The 23063-nt window shown below is 35.4% G+C and overlaps 1 protein-coding gene and 1 non-coding gene across 7 annotated transcripts in view; one reads left to right on the top strand and one right to left on the bottom strand.

Moving 5' to 3' along the window:
• TCF12 (transcription factor 12) overlaps positions 1–23063 on the bottom strand; it is a 352686-nt gene that overhangs the window by 204394 nt on the left and 125229 nt on the right. For all 6 annotated transcript variants that reach the window (XM_081831136.1, XM_081831138.1, XM_081831134.1 and 3 more), the window contains one exon: positions 2206–2279. In XM_081831136.1, the coding sequence (XP_081687262.1) occupies positions 2206–2279 (74 nt within the window). The remainder of the gene's footprint in view (positions 1–2205; positions 2280–23063) is intronic.
• On the top strand, positions 21450–21556 carry LOC115940835 (U6 spliceosomal RNA). Its single transcript, XR_004075566.1, has one exon. It is a non-coding gene; the product is annotated as a U6 spliceosomal RNA (small nuclear RNA).

The raw sequence follows: 23063 nt of genomic DNA, 5'->3' as shown, positions 1-23063 counted from the left end.
ACTGACATAATTTCTATAAAAGTACCTGCAATTTCATTAAAATTTACATTGACTTTTACAATGTGTCAAAATTGGTTTTTAGCCACTATCAGTATTTCTCCTGAATTTAAAAAATTCAACATACTATGATACTCAGTAGAATAAATACTTTGGTAAACCAAGATTCTTATTAACAAAATTACATCCATCTATACTTATGATTATGAAAAAAATGGTCAACTTAGTAGATGTTTAATGATAAACTCAAAAAGTTGATAAACTTCCTATACAGCAGTGTTGAGGGCAGCTTCAAAGATAACCATAACTGTCTTTCCCTGGTGAGAAGAGTTCAGGGAATTAAATTGCTTGAAATTATAAATAAAACATAACTTCTTAACTAGATAACTAAACCATTTTAGGTTCAAAATCAAGAAGCAAAGTGAGTGGAAGAGTGGATTTCAGTGAGAATAAAAATAAAGGGTAACATTAAATCACTACTCTATCTGATTTCTCAGTAGACAGGTAAGAAAAAAAATATATATATAGTTGTATGGTAGACTAGGAATAGCTAAAGATTAATCTGGATTTTTAAACAGAAAACTAGTTTACTATAAAATCAATTTAACTTTTCACTATACACAATATACACTCAAAAAAATTGAGTAAAAAACAGCATTTCATATTCACCTACAGATCAAAAAGCAAAAAAGAAAAGGAAGATTTGCTTTGAAGTCCATCTCTAGAGGCAAACTTAATTTCACAATCATGAAATATGTAAATGTTTGGATATACTATTATGTTCTCTTCTCCTAGAATCCTATTTAGCACTCAAGTGAAAAAAAAAACTGAAGTTTGAAAGGAAAGTAAACATAAGGTACAAAGGCATCATTTAATGCATTTTAAGAAATAATATGTTATCACACAGTAACTCAAGACTTTGAAAGAAAATAATCCAATTTTAATAAATAGTATTTTGTTCTCCACTATATAAGACTCATATTTCACAATCAAAACAGGAAACCTACCTTTCCTATTCACAATATTATTTAAAGAATCAAAAACTTTTAAAGGAAGGAAATTTGGACATCAAAGATAAAATCTATGACTATCCCCAAAATAAAATAAGGTGTCCAAGATTTTACCCAGCTTTCTCAGCACTGAGTCCCAAAAGGAAAACACTAAAAACCACGTTTAATTGTCTCTCTATATATGTTTTTGGATTCTATAGGACTATTCTATTTCTTCCCAAAGTATTTAAAATAAATTAAACATAGGCTACAGCCAAATCTAATAACAAACCACATATTTTAACTCAGCATTTTTCAATGCAAAACAGCATAACCCATATGAAGACTATGAACTCCAATCACATATTGCTTCCTTCCACTTATGCCAATTTGCTTCTAGGATTAAGTGTCCATAAATTTTATGCTTGTCCATCTTCTACTGGTTAATTCTAAGAGAAGTAAACAATTCACTGTTCATGCAAAGTATAACATTTTTGAAAAGTTATCCCTTAACCTCATCAATTTACTGTGGAGTCCAGGAACAGAGTTTAATTTTACTGACAATTCTTTGGTCTAATTTTTAGTATTTCAGTCTCATTATTTTAAAGTTTTGGGGGATTTTTTGTTCGTTTGTTTATTGCTTAAAAAAGGCTTTAACCTTTTGACCTTTCCAAGTATAAAATGTTAGCTTGGTCCTATTTTCTCTTAACTGCCAACCAAGAAATGTCATCTGTTATGTCTGTTTTGATATGCTTCCAAGAGACAGGGCTATAGAGTCCCTGATATAAACAGCTGATGACTACTGGAACAAGAACGGAGGAGGGAAGACTGGAAACTGATATTTGGAAAGTCAGTGCCATCTCTCAAAGGTAGTACATGAAGAAAACAATACACAAAGAAAAATGGCTATGTATGGAGAGAATAGTTAGTGAGGCATTCCAAACTCTTCTAACTTTAGTAATGAGTACTGCAGGTAATCTAGGTGTAGAAATAACACCAAGAACATTTCCTTCATTTTAAGAGATAAACTCTCAAAGTATGACAGTAAATTAAAATATAAAAAAAAATTAAATCTACCATGAGGGTAGTGCATATTCTATGGTATTCCCATGTAAATATGTTAATCTTAATTTCTCTTAAGATACAGAGCTCATATATGAAAAACCTTATTTATTCTGCCAAATTATAGTTTTAATCAAGGGTTGATGAACGAACTTACTCTAGATGAGTCATAAGAGGGGCTTGGTTGACCACTTGTTCCCCAAGATGTTGTACCTCCTCGTTCATCCATACCTAAGGAGAGAAGAAAGTGAAAGATATAAATCCAAAAGGCTACTATGATGGATTTGTTTTCACACAGTACAGCAGAGAGTACAATTCAGCAAGTAGTATTTGCATTTGTATGGAACTAGCTGTGTATCAATTCGTGTCTCAGAAACCCGAAGAAAGTAAGTTACCTCAGAAAGTCTTCATCACTGCTCCATACAACGTCCTTTATAAGGTGCAGAATTTCAGAACCAAAACGTCTTTGGAGACTTTAAAATAGGGCATAATCTAGGTCTCCTCATCCACTGCTACTTCTTTTTTTATTTTTAATTTTTTTAAAGATTTTCTTTATTTTTTTGACAGAGGGAGACACAGCAAGAGAGGGAACACAAGCAGGGGGAGTGGGAGAGGGAGAAGCAGGCTTCCTGCTGAGCAAGGAGCCCGATGTGGGGCTCAATCCCAGGACCCTGGGATCATGACCTGAGCCAAAGGCTTAACGACTGAGCTACCCAGGCGCCCCTCCACTGCTACTTCTAAGAGTAGATGAAACCCCCAAACTTCTATAGTTTAGTCCTGTCTACATGAAAATATGAAGAATTTAGTTCTTATGGATAAGCCTTAGAAAATGAAGCAAGTTGGGGAGCCTAGGTGGCTCAGTTGGTTAAGCGTCTGACTCTTGATTTCAGCTCGGGTCATGATCTCAGGGTTGTGAGATCAAGCCCCACACTGGGCTCTGCACTGGGCATGGAGCCTGCTTAAGATTCTCGCCCTCTGCCCCTCCCCTTCTCTAAAAAAAAAAAAAGAGAATAAAGCAATTTGGACAACTGTTCAAGTTAATAAAACTGGTTTCTAATATAACATTGACTAGATATTCTTAACTGGAGATATCAAAGTAAATCAAACTATACCAAATCATATCAAATCAATGTTAGTTACATTAAAACTAATAAAAATGATGTGACAACTTATCCTAGTAAAACCTCCTCTAAAATCTGATTCTAAATGAGTAGATCTACTCTTCTGAAAATTGCAAAGGATAACTCAAAGTAAAAAAGGATTAACAAAAAAATCAATTTATTGTGCTCCTTAATGTGCCCTCTGAAGCTTTGGCTCCATTATTTTCACCTTCCAGTCAGTCCCTAGAAAAGTTGAAAGAGCTGAAGACCTCTCAATCCAGGTATCTCTTCCTTTTCTGTCTTGAGGACCAGTCTTTTTTATCCTTGACCCTAACAGGGTATTTTTTCCCAAACCCTTTCCAAGTTTTCTATGATGAAACACAAAGAGTTGATTTTTTTCATTCTTTCATGAGAAAACTCTAGATGTTACAAAGACAACATTCTGCTAAGTTTAGAACCTCTTTTTCTTAAAAAAATAAAAATACAAAACTTCCTTGAAGTCCTCTGTGATTTAGATGAGAACGTGGTCTGTAGTGAGTTAAATACCACAAATTCTCCAGGAACCAGCCACGATTCTCAAATCTCTTTCACAAGGACAGGACTGCCAACTGAGGGGGCAGGTGACAAACAGGAAAAGAGGAGTCAATTTCCAAAGTAGAACTTACTAATCACTAAATCATTAGTTGGTAGGTCCTTAATTTATTCTTTTTATGAACCTGTACTTTCTATATTAAGTGATTAACGTGTATTTTAAAACGTTTTTAAAAACACTGTAGTACAAAGATGGGTACCTACTACAGAAAACACTCCAGGCACATTTTCAATCGAACCAGAAGCTTTGAAAACACAGAGAGATCACAAATATACAATGTTTTGTTCATGCTTAGATAATTCTTACTAAAATTCTAGATTTAGGAAAGATTCTATAAGTTTGGGAAATATCGCTAAAAATATACTTTGTAGCCATCTCTCCAGTATCACTAGGTACCTGTGGGCTATATTCCAAGCATTTTCTTTGTAATCAACACCGTAGAATAGCAGTCAGAATTCCTATGAGGCCCAATCCAAGAAAAGGCTATTAACCCACAAAATCCGGTAATTAAAAACTACTGATGAAACTGCAAATAATTTTATGAAATAATTTTACTTTTTTAAATCATACTTTCCACCATTTGCAACTGTTTTTCTATATAAGTTAAGATTTTTTTATACTACATAGCCAAAGTAAAATACAAACTTAAATTGACTACAGAAGGCAGAGTCTCAAATATTTGTACACCCCTATTCTATTGCATTATTTACAATAGCCAAAAGGTGGAAGCAAGTCAAGTATCCATTGGCAGATGAATGGATATATAAAATGTGACATATACATAAAATGCAATACTATTGAGCCTTAAAAATGAAGGAACTTCTGGGCACCTGGGTGTGGCTTAGTTGGTTAAACGACTGCCTTTGGCTCAGATCATGATCCTGGAGTCCCAGGATTGAGTCCCGCATCGGGCTCCCTGCTCAGCGGGGAGTCTGCTTCTCCCTCTGACCCTTCCCCCTCATGCTCTCTCTCTCTCAAATAAATAAAATCTTTAAAAAAAAAATGAAGGAAATTCTTACACATGCGACAACTAGATGCACTTGAAGACATTATGTTAAGTGAAATAAACCAGTCACAAAAAGGACAAATACTGTACAATTCCATTTATATCAGGTGCCTAGAGTAGTCAAATCCACGGAGACAAAAAGTAGAATGGTGGGGCTGGGGGGAGGAAGGTAATCATACTTTCAATGAAAGTATTCATTCAACAGAATAGAAACTTATTTTGATGATCATATCCTAATGAAAATAATCAGACCACAGTTTATGACTCTGAACTGTCTTATATCAAATGAGAAACAAATATGAGGCCTATGTGTTATTTACATACATCTGTAAAAGATAATACAAAAAAGATGAGTGCCTGCCCCAGAAAACATCACAGACAAGATTTTTTAAAGATATATAAAATTCTGTGAAAACACAGAATTTTCATCAATTACAATTTTCATCACATGACACTAATTACTCCCACAGTGTAAAAGAAAAGCAAAGATTTAATGAATTAAATGAGATGATAATTAATTAAGCCAACAGCTAAAGAGTATGACCTATAAATGATACTGGACATGGCAGGGGAGGTTCAAAGGATGCTACAGACTAACAAGGATCTGGCTAGGTTTGAAACTCAGAGCTCTATAGTTCTATTGTTAACATATCCAGACTCTGAGAAGGTCGTGGCTGGCACTGACAAAGGCAAGAGTCATCTTTCAGCATCAATGACTCCTTTCTGCTGAAGACAATGGCTCTACAAACAGAAATATGACAGGAATAATAAACTTTCCAAAGCTTCAGCCATAAGACCAAGGTAAGCAGAAAAAAAGAAATCACACACAGAAAATAAACTTAATACAGAATTGTACAAACTGACCAAAATTTATACAAATTGATCAAAATCTAAAGAACTATTTATCAACAAGAAAATACAATATAGTTGCAATACAGTGATTGGGGAGAAAACATTTCTATTAAGATACATCTGTACCATCACTGCCATGTATTTTCTTTCCTCCCCATTTCTAGTCTATGAATTCCAATGTCAACAATTTTTAGAGAAGTTAGTTCCTCGAATGATAGATTAAAATGATAGATGGAAGAGAAAGTTTAACAATTACTGAGTGGTAGAAACACTTTGAGTCTTGTTTAACTTTTTAATAAATTATTCTATTTCTATTCAACAAGATTAAAAGGGTTAATCAATAATTTAATATAGAGATTGAAATGACCTTTTCCTTTTTTAGTATTTTTTTTACTAAATTAAATATTTTATATTTATATTTATCTTTTTTTTTTTTTTTTTAAAGATTTTATTTATTTATTTGAGAGAGAGAGAATGAGAGAGAGCACATTAGCGGGGGAGGGTCAGAGGGAGAAGCAGACTCCCCGCCGAGCAGGGAGCCCGATGCGGGACTCGATCCAGGGACTCCAGGATCATGACCTGAGCCGAAGGCAGTCGCCTAACCAACTGAGCCACCCAGGCGCCCTATTTATCTTTTTTAATATTTTATATACAGATTTTCTTAAGTACCTGCTTTTTTATATGGAACCAATTAAATACAGTCCAATATATATTTGATTCCACAGGCCCAGTTTCAAAAGGTGTACATACTACTTTTAATATTTTTCCAGCAAAGAACTAACATTAAATTTTTTTACCTTAAATCAAAAAACCATCAAAAATGGTTTGTAAATTCAACAAAACAATTCGCTACCCTCTCATTTAATAGGAAAAGTAACTAGAAACAAATCATAAGTCACTACATACACAGGCAGTTCCTTAAGAGGCTAGGACTCTGGAGAAGGAGTAAGAGATAAAAACTGAGTTTTTGAGGTGTCAGAGCAAAATTCTTGGAGAAGCAAGCAAACTTCTTGGTAAAGTTTAACATATGGCAGTGTTCTCTTTTCTATGAAGAGCTCAGATATTAGTCTACCAGCTTCCTCTCTGCTGCTACCATCTTTAGTTTTTCACCAGAAGTGTTCTCTTGAGTTAACCATAAAACTACCTCACAACTTCTATGCTACTACCTCTTGTTTTATTCTCCTAGTACAGAGTCCTATAGACCTCTCTAGGTTTTTAACCACTAGCAAAACTGGAAACAGACTTTGGTGGGGGAGGGGAATGATGTTTCTATACCCTAAAGACCTTTTTTTTCCTCCCACATGGGCCTAAAATAGTACAGAGTTCATGTACACAAAGCATTACGCATGGTTTGATGAGCCTCAGGGAAGACCTGCCTGGAGGTAAAAGGGGTGAATGAGGAGAAAAGCTGCTGACCAGTTCCATCTTTTCCTACTTGCCACTGTCACCAATGACTCTGCCACCTGAGGCTGAGACTAGCGTAAAGTGACAAACAGGTCTGGAATTGGGAAAATATTTCAGATAGTAGTGGGGAGTCTATTGAGCAGAGAAGGAATAAAAGGAAGAAAGGGGACAATACAAAGAATGGAGTGAAGAGTGGTTAGGATATCCCTGCAGTTAAAACTGGTAAGAAAAACAAGACACTACAACCAGTCTGCTTGGTATCTATCCTTATGAAAAAGGCACATACATAAAGTTGGAAGGAAGAGCACAGGGAATTTCTCTCTCTCTCTGTCTCTCTCTCTCTCTCACACACACACCCCTTTAGGAGCAATGAAATCAAGATTCTTATCCTAGCAAGTAAAATGTACTTCACAAATATCAAATCCCAACACTGTTATAAATAAGGGAAAGACAATATACTTTGCAGGACTGCCATCTGCTATAAGGTGATTCAATAAATGATTTGATGAAATAAATCGGATTGGAGATGGCTATGTCAGATAACCAAAGCTATGAATGTCTCTCTTCAATAGTTTCTTTACTCAATTTTATTTGTGGAGTAATGATATTTGTTTAAATAACACTCCAAGGCTACAATCAATTGTAAAATAATATACAAGTAAACTCCACCACCATTTTTATTGTATGATTTTATATACATGTGAAATAAATCTACCAATGTGTTTTTCCAGAACTTCATTGTGAAATGGGATCAATTAGAATATAATAGCAAATCCTTTGTTGTTATGCTAAACATTAATTAAAACAAAATAAAAAAGCTATGATAATATTAAAATCTTAAGTGAATTTAAGAGAAGTTAAGACATGGTGCCTCATATGAAGTATATAACAGTGATTACAGAGGCTTTTTTAAACTTATAAACAACTGAGATACTGTACAATGAACAGTCAAAGAAAACAATCTAATTCTTTTTAAAAGCATTTAAGAAAATAAGAACAGTAAGGAGTAAAAGGAATCACAGGTCACCTTTTAAAATTCAAACACAAATTCTATTCGGTATTAAGAACAAAAATTCATAAGTAGGGATATTCTAGTGCCAAAATACACTAGTAAACACATGGCTAATTCCAAGAAAATGACTAATTTTGAAAATACCTTTCAAACAGAGTTATTTTGCAATGTTATTAGCCACATCACTCTATACAAATACCATGTAAAGATAAAATTTTAAGGACATTCCAGTAATTTACACAGGGGATCCAAAGAAAATGGCAAGTCCACCTTTTTACAAAACATAGGTACTGCCTGATGGCCAGGGATTGAAACTAAATTCCAGAGAGCAAGCAGATATATTGTACCACACTGGGAGCTATCTGATGACCTGGGATCTTGTTTCCCTATCTGAAAGTAGAGTATTCCTATGAAATGTACTATTGAAAGACTTTTGTAATTTGAAATGGTAAAAAGCAAAGAAGCAATTACCATTGGTAAAAGCAAAAATCCTCTTCTGATTTCTTTCAGTTACCAAAAACAGGTACAAATGTAAGTCTTTGGTAAAAGCAAAGTGGCATAAAGTGAACTTTTGGATAGCAGGGGATAGCTGTACCCCCTTCTCCAAATCAATACCAAAGCTCTGTATCTAAACAACATTGTCAGGTGTTTTACTCCATAGAGGCACTAGAGACAGTCAACTCTTAAAAACAGGCTTGGCTGCCTCTCTCGGACTCTGATCAGAGTCTCAGAGCAAAAAGTCTCTTAATGGTACAATCCCATTTGATTGACTTTATACATTTCCAAAATCTGTGACTCACTATTTTTAACATGATCATCTTAGTCCAAGCCCAAATTTACATAATATTACACAATATTAATATTATGTAAATATTAATTATGCAAATATATATTAACAATGTAATATTAGTATGTATTTAATATAACATATTAATGTAATAGCCTCCTAAAGCGTCCCCCCTTCTTCTAGTCCTTCTACAGTCTGTATTCTTTACATAGCAACTAGAATGACCTTTTAAAAACAATCATGTCAATCGTATGCTCAAAATCTACCATAGGCTTCCCAGCTCATTCAGAATTAAATTGGTCTACAATGTTTTACAGGGTCTGCCTGCCACCTCTCTGACATTATCTCCTACTAGTCCTCCTCTTGAATCAATCTATTTCAACAACATGGTCCCCTGTTTTTGCTCAAATACACCAAACAGGCCCCCTTCTTGGGGCCTTTCCATTTGCTCTTTCCTCTTCATAAAATGCTCCCCACCCAGATATATGAATGGTCTTTCCCTTAATTTCCTTAAGTCTCTGTTCAAATGTCATCTTACAGAAGGGTGTTTGTTATCTGCCTTTTCCCAAGAGATTAAAAAATACATGAAAATAAGATGCAATCTATTTTGTTCACTGTTAAATATTTGGTACCTAGAAGAGTGCATGACACAAGTAGGTACTAATAAATACTTACGGAAGAATGAATGTATAAAATGGAAACAAAATCAGTTTAATAAAAGTGAAGCTGAAACTGGTTCCCTATTTGTTAGCTTATCATTCCTTTTTTAGACAATAATCAAAACCAATATTCTAAATAACTATACTTTTTTGAAAATTCTGTGAGAAGCAGTGAGACTGCAAATGACTATGCCAGACAACTAACTACTCCTGAAGAGCAAAAATAATTAACTTTTAAAGAAACTTAAATCCTCACTAGGCTTGGTAGCTAAACCAACACAGACCTTAAATACCATTCACTGTGAAATGACCTCATCACATGTTCTAAGAAAAATCACTTTGTATTCATTATAGTGCAGCCTATAGTACACTCCTATAAGAGGAATTTTAAATCAAAAATGTTCCAAGAAGATTCATATACTCAGCATGATGTTGGGATATTTACAAATGTGGTTAGAAATGTAATGAATCTCTTGATTCACACCCTTCTTTTGTATTTCCTTAACCAGTCACTCTTCACATGAATTTCTACCTCATCAATATTTCAACTATCACACTTGTTCTCTTCACGTATACAGCGCCCTGGTTCAGGTATTGCTTGTCCATCTTTTATGTTCCCATTTTAATCCACAGTTAACGATGGCAGCACACTTATCTTGCCATAAACACAAGTTGGATCACATCCATTCATTCCACAAATGTGATCCTCTGCTGCTTCAGGAATAACATTCACACTCCTGAGTGCAGCATTCTTCAAGGTGGCCTTGATCTGCCTTTTCAGCTTCAGTACTTCTTATATCCCTTCAAAAACTCAATGCCCCCAACCTCATCAGGGTATTAATCACTCCCCAAATGTACCAAATTCATATACTACCCCTATTGTTCCCTAGCCCCAGAATATCCACCTTCATCTAACCCCCAACCTATTAAATTTCTAATTTTGATTCAGCCTAAGATCAAATGCCCCCTCCTCTGAGAAGTGTTCTTCATCAACTAAGTCTAAATTAATCACACTTCTTGAGAAGTTTATTTGCACTTATTCTGTCTTAAACACTGTCTTAAACACTGTTGGTTGTTTTCATTTACATTCTACCAATAAAACTTAATAGCAGGGAGCATACCTTGCTCATCTCTATGTTGTTCTGGTACCTAGCAAAAATGTGGTATTCTGCCTTCAAATGTTTACTGAATGATTAAAAACATAAAAAATTAGGGCATTCATATAACTGGCTAATAATTCAGTAACTACAGATATGGTAAAAAGAAGAGATCCAAAACAGAAAAGTTATGTCTAGCAATCTAAGTAGATCAAGAATTAGTAAAATAAAAAAAAAATACTTTTTTAAACAAAGTATTATTTTTGAAAGCAAATGGCAAATATGTTGGAGGAAACCTCAAAAGTGACCTAGTAACAAGCTTCCAAAACAATGCAGTAAGCTCCCGCAGATAGCTTCTATAAATTCCGGGAAAAATACAAACATAAAACAAATACTTAGAGGCTCTGGAGAGTGAACAAAACCAGGCTGATGTTAGATGATAACATAAACTTGAAAGAAATGACTAGAATGAGTGACTTTCTCTTTTTAATAGTTTTTAGGGATCAGAATAGGTGAGTTTCTCATTCTTAAAGTTTTATCCCGCACATAAGCAGTAGCCACAGCATGTAGGAACTAAAGTTTCAATAACTAACTGTCTTTCTAGCTTGAGAAAGAGGACAGAGCCAAGACAGCCATAGTCATCACAAAGTAATGACAGAATCCCAAAAAGAAGAGATGTAGAAAAGAGGAGTCCCAAATTTTTGGTATATCTCTGCGCCAGTCTTGGCAGGACCCTGAAGCACATATTCACAGGGCAGGCCAAGGCAGTATGTAGCTGAGGCTAAAAAAATCAAATTGAGATTTGAGCAGGTGCCAACCTCAAGCAACACAGAGTTTGTACTTTAATTCTAAATCCAATTAATGGCTCAATAGAACAAAGAAATCCAAACTCTTTGGAGGAACATGAAAGAAAACAAAATTTCCACACAAATAACATTCACAAATACCCATAATACAATCCCAAATTCCTTGATAATGAAATGTGACCCAATCTCAAAGGAAAAGATAATCAAGGGAGACCAACCTCAGATGGCCCAGATACTGAGATTTTCAGAAAAGGACATTAAAGCAGATACTATAATTATGCTTAATGAGGTAAAGACATATGCTCATAATAAAGGAAAAGACTGAAAATCTAACAGGGTAAAGAAAACAAAAGATAACAGATGTAAGCCCTTAGAAATAAAAGTTAAAATATCAAAAATCTTAAAAAGTAAATTTCTAAATGGGCTCAAGGGAAGAATGGTGACGACAGAGGAGTGAGTAAATTTGATAACCACTCAATAGAAATAATTCAATTTGATAAAAAGAAAAAATATTAAAAGAAAAATAAACAGGCCCTTAAGAAACCTAAGGGAAGGGGTGCCTGGGTGGCTCAGTTGGTTAAGCGACTGCCTTCGGCTCAGGTCATGATCCTGGAGTCCCGGGATTGAGTCCCACATCGGGCTCCCTGCTTGGCAGGGAGTCTGCTTCTCCCTCTGACCCTCCCCCCTCTCATGTGCGCTCTCTCTCTCTCAAATAAATAAATAAAATCTTAAAAAAAAAAAAAAAAACCTAAGGGAAGATGTTAAAAAGTCTAACATAGGCATAATGACAGAACAAAGAGAATAGGAAAAAAATGTTAAAAAAAATAATGGCCAAAAATTCCACAAATGTGGTAAGAGACATAAACTTACCAATTATAGACACTCAGTGAGCCTAAACAGGATAAATGTGAAAAACCCCATACCTAGACACATAACAAACTTCTGACAACCAAAAATACAGAGAAAAAGTTGAAAGTGGTAAAAGAGACATATTACAGAGAAACTACAATTCAAAGTACTGCAGACTTGTCTCCAGAAACTATGGATGTCAATATGTGTGGAAACACATCTTTAAAGTAAGGGGAGTAGAGGAGAGCCCGGGTGGCTCAGTTGGTTAAGCATCTGCCTGCAGCTCAGGTCATGATTCCCAGGGTCCTGGGATGGAGCCCCATGTCGGGCTCCCTGCTCAGTGGGGAGTCTGCTTCTCCCTCTCCCTCGCCACCCCCATTCATGTTTTCTCTCTCAGATAAATAAAATCTTAAAAAAAAATTAAATTAAAAAAATAAAGTAAGGGGAGTGGAGGGGCATCAGCCAAAATACAAATATCCCTCAAGACTGGAGGTGAAATCCATTTTCAAAAAAAGAAACTGCACTACAATAAATACTAAAATAAGTTCTTCAAGTTGAAGCAAATGTTATCAGAGAGAAACTTGAAAACTGAGGAAGGAAAGAAGAGCATCAGAAATAGTAAATATAAAAAACTGTACTTTCCTTTTAACTTTGTTAAACATTTATATAAAAAATTACAGGCATACTATTGTGCTTCACAGATACTGTATTTATTACAAACTGAAGGTGTGCGACAACCCTACATTGAACAAGTCTATTTGCACCATTTTTCCAACAGCATTTGCTCATGTCATGTTTCTATGTCATATTTTGGTAATTCTTGCAGTATTTCAAACTTTTTCCCTATTACTATATTTACTATGATGATCTGTGATCAGTGATCTTTAATGTTACTATTTTAACTTTGTTTTGGGGAGTTGCTGCACCCATATATGATGGTGAACTTAATAAATGTTTTGTGTATTCCAAGTGCTCCACCAACCTACCACTCCCTAACTCTTTCACTCTCCTCATTCTCCATCTTCTCAGGCCTTCCTGTTCCCTGAGACACAACAATATTGAAATTAGGCCAATTAATAACCCTAAAATGGCCTGTAAGTGTTCCAGTGAAAGAAGAGTCCCACATATCTCACTTTAAATCAAAAGCTAGAAATGAATAAGCTTAGTGAGGAAGGCATGTCAAAATACAAGACAGGTCCAAAGCTAGGCCTCCTTGCCAAACAGCCAAATTATGAATACAAAGGAAAAGTTCTGGAAGGAAATTACAAGTACTATTCCAGTGAATATATGACTGATGAGAAAGAACACCCTTATTGCTGATATAAAGATTTAGTGGTCTGGATAGAAGACCAAAGCAGTTGTAACATTCCCTTAGGCCAAAGCCAAATCCAAAGCAAGGCCTTAACTCTCTTCAAGTCTATGAGGGCTGAGAAAGATTAGGGGCTGCAGAAGTTTGAAGCTAGCAGAGATTGGTTCATAAGGTTTAAGGAAGGAAGCCATCCCCACAACATAAAAGTGCAAGGTGAAGCAGCAAGTATTGATGCAGATGCTGCAACAAGTATCCAGAAGATCCAGCTAACATAATTAAGAAAGGTGGCTACAGCACTGGGTATTATATAAGACTGATGCATCACTGACCTCTACCTCCGAAACCAATAATACATTGTCAATTAATTGAATTTAAATTAAAAAAATTTTAAAAAAAGAATGCAAGAGGACAGTAGATACACAGAATGTGTGTTTTTGTTGCCACAGAGAACACTTTGTCTTAGAGGTGAATTAATGTTTCTATTTCTGAACAACAAAAACTGTTTGGTAACTTTTAATTAAAAGGCTCTTTTGGCTTTAAAAAAAAAAAGGTAGCTAAAATAAACAACAGATTTTCAATGTAGATGAAATAGCCTTATTTTGGAAAAAGATGCCATCTAGGACTTTCATAGATGGAAAGGAAAAGTCAATGCCTGGCTTCAAAGCTTCAGAGGACAGGCTGACTCTTACGTTAGGGGGCTAATGCAGCTGGTGACTTTCAATTGAAGCCAATGGTCATTTACCGTTATGAAAATCCTAGGGCCCTTAAGAATTATGCTAAATATACTCTGCCTGTGCTCTATAAATGCAATGACAAAGCCTGGATGACAGCCTATCTGTTTACAACATAACATGGTTTACTGAATATTTTGAGCCCACTGTTCAGACCTATTGCTCAGGGGAAAAAGGATTCCTTTCAAAACATTACCACTCATTGATGATGCACCTGGTCATCTAACAGCCCTGATGGAAATGTTTTCATGCCTGCTCACCACCACATCCATTCTGCAGCCATGGATCAAGAAGTAATTTCGCCTTTCAAGTCTTATTATTGAAAAAATATATGTCATAAGGCTAGAGCTGCCACAGATAGCAATTCCTCTGATGGATCTGTGCAAAGTCAACTGAAAACCTTCTGGAAAGGATTCACCACCCTAGATGTCATTAAGAACATGCATGATTCATGGGAAGAGGTCAAAATATCAACATGAACAGGAGTTTGGAAGAAGTTGACTCTAGGGGCGTCTGGGGTAGCTTAGTCATTAAGCGTCTGCCTTCGGCTCAGGTCATGGTCCCAGGGTCCTGGGATCGAGCCCCACATCAGGTTCCCTGCTGGGTGGGAAGCCTGCTTCTCCCTCCCCCACTCGCCCTGCTTGTGTTCCCTCTCTCACTGTGTCTCTCTCTGTCAAATAAATAAATAAAATCTTCAAAAAAAAAAAAAAGTTGATTCTAACCCTCATGAATGACTCTGAGCAGTTCAAGACTTCAACAGAGGAGGTAACTGCAGATGTGGAAATAGCAAGAGAACTAGAATTAGAAGTGGATTCTGAAGATGTGACTGAACTGCTGTAATCTCATGATAAAATTTTAACGGATGAGGAGCTAGCTACTTCTTATAGATGAGCAAAGAAAGTGGTTTCTTGAGATGGAATCTACTGGTGAAGATGCTGTGAAGATTGCTGAAATGGGGGCGCCTGGGTGGCTCAGTCGTTAAGCGTCTGCCTTCAGCTCAGGTCATGATCCCAGGGTCATGGGATTGAGCCCCGCATCGGGCTCCCTGCTCAGCGGGAAGCCTGCTTCTCCCTCTCCCACTCCTCCTGCTTGTGTTCCCTCTCTCGCTGTCTCTCTGTCAGATAAATAAATAAAATCTTAAAAAAAAAAAAAACAGATTGCTGAAATAAAGGAGTTAGAATATTACAAAAAACTGAGTTGATAAAACAATAGCAGGGTCTAAAAAGAAAGACTCCAATTTTTAAAGTTTTACTGTGGGTAAAGCGCTATCAAACAGCATCAGATGCTACAAAGAAATCATCTGTGAAAGGAGGAGGCAATTGATGCAGCCAACTTCACTGTCATTTTAAGAAACTGCCCCAACCTTCAGCAACCATCACCCTGATCAGTCTGCAGCCATGAAGATGAAAGCAAAAACCTCTACCAGCAAGAAGATGACAACTTGCCTGAAAGCTGATGATGGTTAGCATTTTTCAGCAGTAAAGTATTTTTAAATTAAGGTGTATACATTGTTTTTTTAGACATAATGCTATTGCATACTTAACAGACTACAGTATAGCGTAAAAAAATAACTTTTAGATGCACTGGAAAAGTTGACTCACTTTATTGCAATATTCACTTTATTGTGGTGGATGGAAATAAACCCACAATATCTCCTAGATGTGCCTGCATAACATTCTCTCATAGGAGTTAAAATATACTTAGAAGTAATACAAATGAAAAATACAGCATAAAGGAAGGCAGGGGTAGGGGTAAACAGACTTGTAAGGTCACAGGATTTCTGCATTTTATGTGAACTGGTACCAATATTAACTCTAAATAGACTATGAGAAGTTAATGATGTGTATTAACATTCTTAGAGAAGCTACTGAAAAAAAAAAAAAAGGCAGAGCATCGCTAAAAAGCTAACAAATAAATTAAAAGGGAGTCCTAGAAACAGATCTAAAAGAAAGAACCAAAGTATAGTCCAACAAAATACAGAGAAAAACAGAAAATAATTAGTATCCCTAAATCCAACCACCAATTAAACATTCCATTTTTGTCTAGGGAGGAAGACAGAGAAGCAATCAAACAGATACTACTCCTTTCAATGGGAACACACCTCATTGCTCTGTGTGCTCATAAAGTTCATGGTGCTGCTCTTTTTGAACAAGACAATTATATTTGGGTTTGGTGGTGGGGAAAGGAAGATGAAAACATTACAACTGTACTTATACATTAAACAAAAAACATACAGTAGCATACCAATGTGAAAACTGCATACATAGGTTTTTAATTTGTTTTTATAGTACCCATTAGGATCATAAGTCAGTACCAAAAAAGCAGCTTCTGCATAACTATCAAGTACATTTTAGTGGATTTTTGCTGATTACCTAACACAATTTGCTATTTAAAAACAGCTGTGTGAGCAATTACTATTCTTAACTTAATTCCACAAACAATTCTATTCATTTCCTGTAATGAGGTCTGTGTACTCCCTGCGTTCAAGTCTTAGACCATTAATTCCTGCAATGGCAACACACTCTGCCTCTCAGAAGAACTCCATAAAATTTTTCCTTCATATTTTCCCTATTTTTAAAAATCTCTTCCTCATATATTCTTTAAACTATGACTCATTTCTTTCTAGACTCACAAAACAAAAATTTACATTGACCACTTGCCCTCCTTACATTTTATTCACTCACTCATTAATCAATCTCTTGTGACTATCTAGTCTCTTCCTAGACCACAGCAGCAAATCCAAATGCCAGGCACACATAAGGCTCTCAAGTAAATGTTTGTTTATAAGATAAAATTGAACTTTTTCAAATCATCAAAGGTTATCCCTAAAATAAAATACAAAGGCCCTCTGTTGGTCTTTGTTTCTTACATCTCTGTATCAGAGGTCAGCAAACTTCTGTTGTGAATGTCCATACAGTAAATATTTTAGGCTTTGTGGACCATACACTCTGCTTACCAACTAGTCAACCCTATTACGTAGTACAAAAGCAGCCATAAATAAAATATAAACAAACAGAGTGGTTGTGTTCCAGTAAAGCTTTATTTACAAAAAATAGGTGACAGACCATGAATCATATTTTGCCTACCTCTACTCAATGCATTTAATCCTGTTAACCACGATGCCTGTGTGGGATTTGGGGACATTAACCTTTGGACCTCTATTTCTGCATAGTATCACTTCCTCTTCCATGTGAAAACTAAAAATACCTGCTCTTCATCCCATGTTCTTCTCACTTTATGCTCTACCCTTTGGACAACTAATTCAGTTTTATGATTTTGACTGTCTCCTCCAAATGATGTTTCCAATGCACATTCCCAGCCTTAATCTCAGTTTTGTATTTTGGGTCTTAAATCATCAAATTCTTGCTGGAAACTTTCATTTGGTTTTCCTGCCATTACTTACAACCCATCATATATCTTAATACCAAATTCTCTGTATGTCCTTCATCTCTTCCTCATATGCCTTTAGACCCTAATTATTAATATTTCTAATACTGCAGGTAGTACTATAATAGTTGAGGTCAACTAGACTTGTAAACTGGCATCATCTCTCGTTCTCCCTTCTCTTCTCCCTCCCTATCCCTATACTGAGTATTCCTCATGAATATCTCCTGAGGCAGTCTTTCTGTTCCTTTTTATCCTGGGATTTCATGATATCCTACTTAGACTTTTTTTTTTTTGCTAGAGTCTCTCTGAATTTCCTAAAACACTATTATATAACATTTCACTAGCTTCTAATATTCTGCCCATGTAATCTTCCTAAAACAACCCTTTAAAACACATTACCTCAGATTTAAAAAGTAAACAGTTCCAGTACCCCACTACCAAGAAAATAAATCCCAAATTCTTCAACCTGAAATGGAATATTTAATCATCTGTTCTACAAATGTTTACTGTCAGTTGTGCTGGGTTTTGTCCCTCCTATGCTCAAAGCCTTTGAAAACCCAGTTACAATGGCCTCTTCCCTTCTAACCCTAAGAGTCAAAAAACTTACTAATTTCTTATTATGGCATACACACTCATGGTTTAGGGAAGATTCTAGGCACTGGTGATACAGAGACGCACAAGACACAGTAACCCCGCCTTCAAGCACCTGTCATTCAGTGTCTTACCATTCAAACTCTCAACTGTAACCATAAGGCGTATCTATAATACATAGTATCTATCATTGCTCTTATTATTCCTTTTAGCACTTCTACCTCCTCTACATTTAATTCTTACTGGTTTAATGCTCACTTTCAATTCCACCTCTGCTGTACAACTTGCCCAACCTCCTTAATTTTTACTCAGTCCTCTTCAATACTTTTATTGAACTTAAAAATCTATGTCACACAGCACAGAAGTTGTAAATATTCATAAGTGAACACCATTTAACAATCAGCCTCCTATTAATTTAAGAGCACATTCAGTTCTTATTCTGTATCACCTATAATACTGAATACATAGAACAAGCTCCATTAAAAAAAAAAAAGAGCTTTTATACACAAAGTAACACTGGAAATTAATATAAGGGCAGGTTGTCTAGTGGCAGTATAGCTTTTTACTTATCTACTTATACTGATTCTCCCCAGTCTCACTTAACAGTACTAATTTGCAAGGGAGCCTTCATAAAGGACACAACTGATGACCAAAACACAAAAGGAACCACATTAAGAAGACACTCAGCTGAGACCCCTGACATTATCACAGTACTCTAATGGAATGAACTAAAACTCTCTTGTTCACAATCATGTATATTTATTGTAGTACTATATAAGCAAAAATTAGTGCCATGTACAGATTTCTAAATTTTGAACTCTCATAATTAATGTCTAATCCATAAAAAAATAATTGAACTTAAGTCATTTGAAAATACCTACAACTTATAAAGATGAATAATTAGATTAAAAACCTACCATAGCATCCACCTTTGGGGCTGTTAAAACTAGCTGGAAAACTTGGTCACTGCCTATGTAAATAAATCATATCACTTTTGAAATCTTTACCTCAGAGTATTTTTAGTTTAAAAATAGAGGAGTATTTATCAAAGTATTTATCAGCAATTAAAATATACACTAACAATGACTTCCATTAAATAACAGAATATAATCTTGACATAAAAATAAGATCTGTACACCAAATCTTACATATTGCCTGTGGGCATGTAAAATGATATACTTTAGAAAACTGGCAGTTTCTTCAAAGACAAAAATACACATACGCGGGCACCTGGGTGGCTCAGTTGGTTAAGCGACTGCCTTCGGCTCAGGTCATGATCCTGGAGTCCCAGGATCGAGTCCCACGTCGGGCTCCCTGCTCGGCAGGGAGTCTGCTTCTCCCTCTGACCCTCACCCCTTTCATGCTCTCTCTCTCTCTCTCATTCTCTCTCTCAAATAAATAAATAAAATCTTAAAAAAAAAAAATACACATATGCTATGATACAACCTATCCCTAGGTATTTTCCCAAGATAGAATGAGGAAAAATATACAGTCACAAAGAAACTTGTACACTAATATTAAGGACAGCATTCATAATAGCTAAAACTGGAAACAATCCAGATGACCATCAATTTAAAAAAAAAAGAATAGGGACCACCTGGGTGGCTCAGTCAGTTAAGCGTTTGCCTTCAGCTCAGGTCATGATTCCAGGGTCCTGGGATCAAGCCCCATGTGGGGCTCCCTGCTCAGCCGGGAGTCTGCTTCTCCTTCTCCCTCCCTCCCTCCACTTGTGCTCTCTCTCTTAAATAAATAAATAAAAATCTTTTAGAAAGAAAGGGGGGGGAAAGAAGGAAAGGAAGGAAGGAAGGAAAGAAGGAAGGAAAGAAAGAATAAAAGGTCTATAGTTTATTCATTCAAAGCAATCCTGTTCGGCAATACAAAGACATAGACTAGGGGTACACACAACAACATGCATAAATCTCGGTAACCTTATGCTTAGTAAAAGAAATCAGATACAAAAGATTCCATTCATATGTTGATCTAAAACAAAACAAAATCACAGTGATAAAAATAAAGACAGTGGTTGCTTCTACAGTAGAGTTGACTAGGAAGTAGTACAAGGGATACTTATGGGGTGAAATAAAAGTTTATCAAACAACAAAATGTTCTAGTGACCATTTTTCTAAGGTATTCAATTGAAAATAATTATCAACTATGGACAAAATGTTTAAAAACTATTTGAAGGAAAGGAAGAGTGAGCAAAAGGCAGAAATTGGAAAGGATCTGATCAGTGAAAAAAACAAAACCAGATGCACTGAATAAGATCCAAATCTATATGGTTTGTCCAATGAAGACACTCCATAGTCAGCGTGGCATATCATGGTTGAACAAGCAGAAAGTTACTATCTTCTTTGTTTAAGAAGCCAGAAAACAGAATTTGGGAATGTCAGTGTGGCTGGAAAGTAAGGAGGGGAATCATAAAAAGGATAAAGTCAAGCCATGGTTGGGGAAGGTCCAAAAATTTATATTTAAACTCCCCTCAAATCCTTGGCCAACCTAACAACATAAACACAGGGCACAACACAAGAAACCCAACTGAAAGCAATACCTAGAAGGCTAAAATAACTGACCATAGATTTCAACTACTGGTACTACAGAGGAAACTAATCAGGGATGCTTGGTAAATAATTTGGGCTTTCTACAAACCTGTTTTAACAAAGCAGAAAACCAAGCCTCAAGATAATTGACCAATAATGTAACTACTTACCAGAGCAAAAAACCAAAACTCTGCAGAGAAACCAAAACCTCTATAACACATCTTGTACATTTTCTTTCTTTTTTTTTTTTTTAAAGATTTTATTTATTTATTTGAGAGAGAGAATGAGACAGAGAGAGCATGAGAGGGGGGAGGGGCAGAGGGAGAAGCAGACTCCCCGCTGAGCAGGGAGCCCGATGTGGGACTCGATCCCAGGACTCCGGGATCATGACCTGAGCCGAAGGCAGTTGCTTAACCAACTGAGCCACCCAGGCGCCCACATCTTGTACATTTTCTAATATAAAATAAAAAATTAATACAGGTGTGGAGAAATAAAAATATGACCTATAGCTCAGGAAAAACACTCCATACGTTGAGATCACAGATGTTGGAATAAGGAAGAAAGGATTTTAAAGCAGCTATTATATATTCAAAGACTTTAAGAAAAAGATGGTCAAAATGAATGGACAGATGAGACACTCTCAGCAGAGAAAACGGAAATGTATTTGAAAATGGAAATTCTAATGCTCATTTTGGCAGCACATATACTAAAACTGGAACGATACAGAGAAGATTAGCATGACCCCTGCACAAGGATAACACGCAAATTTGTGAAGCATTCCATATAAAGAAAAAAAAAAAGGAAAAGTAAATGGAAATTCTAGAATTTAAAATTGTATTAACTGAAATAAAAATTCACTGAATAAGCTAAACAATGAACTGGAACCAGAAGAAGAAACTGTAAGTGAAAATGAATGAAATCAATAAAAATTATTGAATATGAAGTAGAAAAATATTGGAAAAAAGAAATAGCGCCTTAGCTACTTGTTAAACAATATTAAATAGTCTAAAATAAATGTAATCAGAATATGAGAAGTAGATGAGAAAATGATGCAGAATAAACATGTAGGGGAAAACTGCAAAAATTTCCCCAAATCTGTGAAAAACATTACTGACTGCATGCAGACCCAGTGACCTCAGTAATCTCTAAGCAGAAAAATACAAAGCAAACCTCAACAGTACACACAATCATCAAATGGCTGAATGCAAAGACAAAGAAAGAAATCTTAAAACCATCCAGAGGGAAGAAAGACAAGTTACATAAGGGGAAAATGATATAAATAAAAGCTGACCACTTATCAAAAACAATGGAGGCAAGAGACAATAAAATGACATCATTAAAGTCTAAGAGAAAAATATAATAAAGTTCTACAAGAAAAAAAAGTCATCTGAGAATAACTGCCTAGAGATCTGAAGTACAAGCAATACTAACTAAAATTTTCATGCTGAAGAAAAATGACACCAGATAAAATTTGGATCCACAAGAAGGAAAGAACAGAAATGGCAATTACGTAAGGATAAATGACTATTTTTCCTCGATTTTCTTTAACGTGCACAGGACTAAGGAAAGCAGAAACTATGAAGTTGTTTTGAAAACTTTAAAATATTTTTACAACAAAGAATAAAAAAAGGTAAATGAAATAATTCTTTTCACGATTCTTAATTTTATATTGATATGGTAAAATATAAAGTGCATGTAGAATGTAATGAGTGTATACTTTAATCCCTAGAGCAACCCTTAAAAATAATTAAAAGAGGTACAGCTAAAAAGTTATTCAAGAAATTAAAACAGAATACAAACAAATATTTTATTAACAAAAAGAAGTGAGAAAGGGACGAACCAAGGCACAAAAAAATTAAATAACATGATAAAACTAAATATAACATATTAATAAGAATTCAAGTATTAGAAAGAATGTAGAGCAACTAGAACTCTCATACATTGCTGGTGGAAATATAAAATAGTGAAATGACTTTGAAAAACTCTTTAGCAATTTTTTAGAAAGTTAAATATATTTCTATATACGACCGAGAGATTCCACTCTTCATATTTACCCAGCAGAAATAAAAACGTTTATGTTCACAAACTGAATTACTCAAGACTGTTTCTAACAGCCTTATTAATAATAGCCAAACACTTAAAAACATTTCTAATGACTGCAGACACCTAAATGGATAAATATATGATGGTTTATTAACTCAATGGAACACTGCTATTCAGCAATAAGAACAAAGTGCTATACACAACTTGGATGAATCTTTTTAGCAAAGAAGCCAGACACAAAAGAGAACATACT

This window comes from Leptonychotes weddellii, chromosome 9 (assembly GCF_054177405.1).
Source record: "Leptonychotes weddellii isolate Sample4059 chromosome 9, ASM5417740v2, whole genome shotgun sequence".
Classification (NCBI taxonomy): domain Eukaryota; kingdom Metazoa; phylum Chordata; class Mammalia; order Carnivora; family Phocidae; genus Leptonychotes; species Leptonychotes weddellii.
This window is presented reverse-complemented; position numbering and strand designations above follow the sequence as displayed.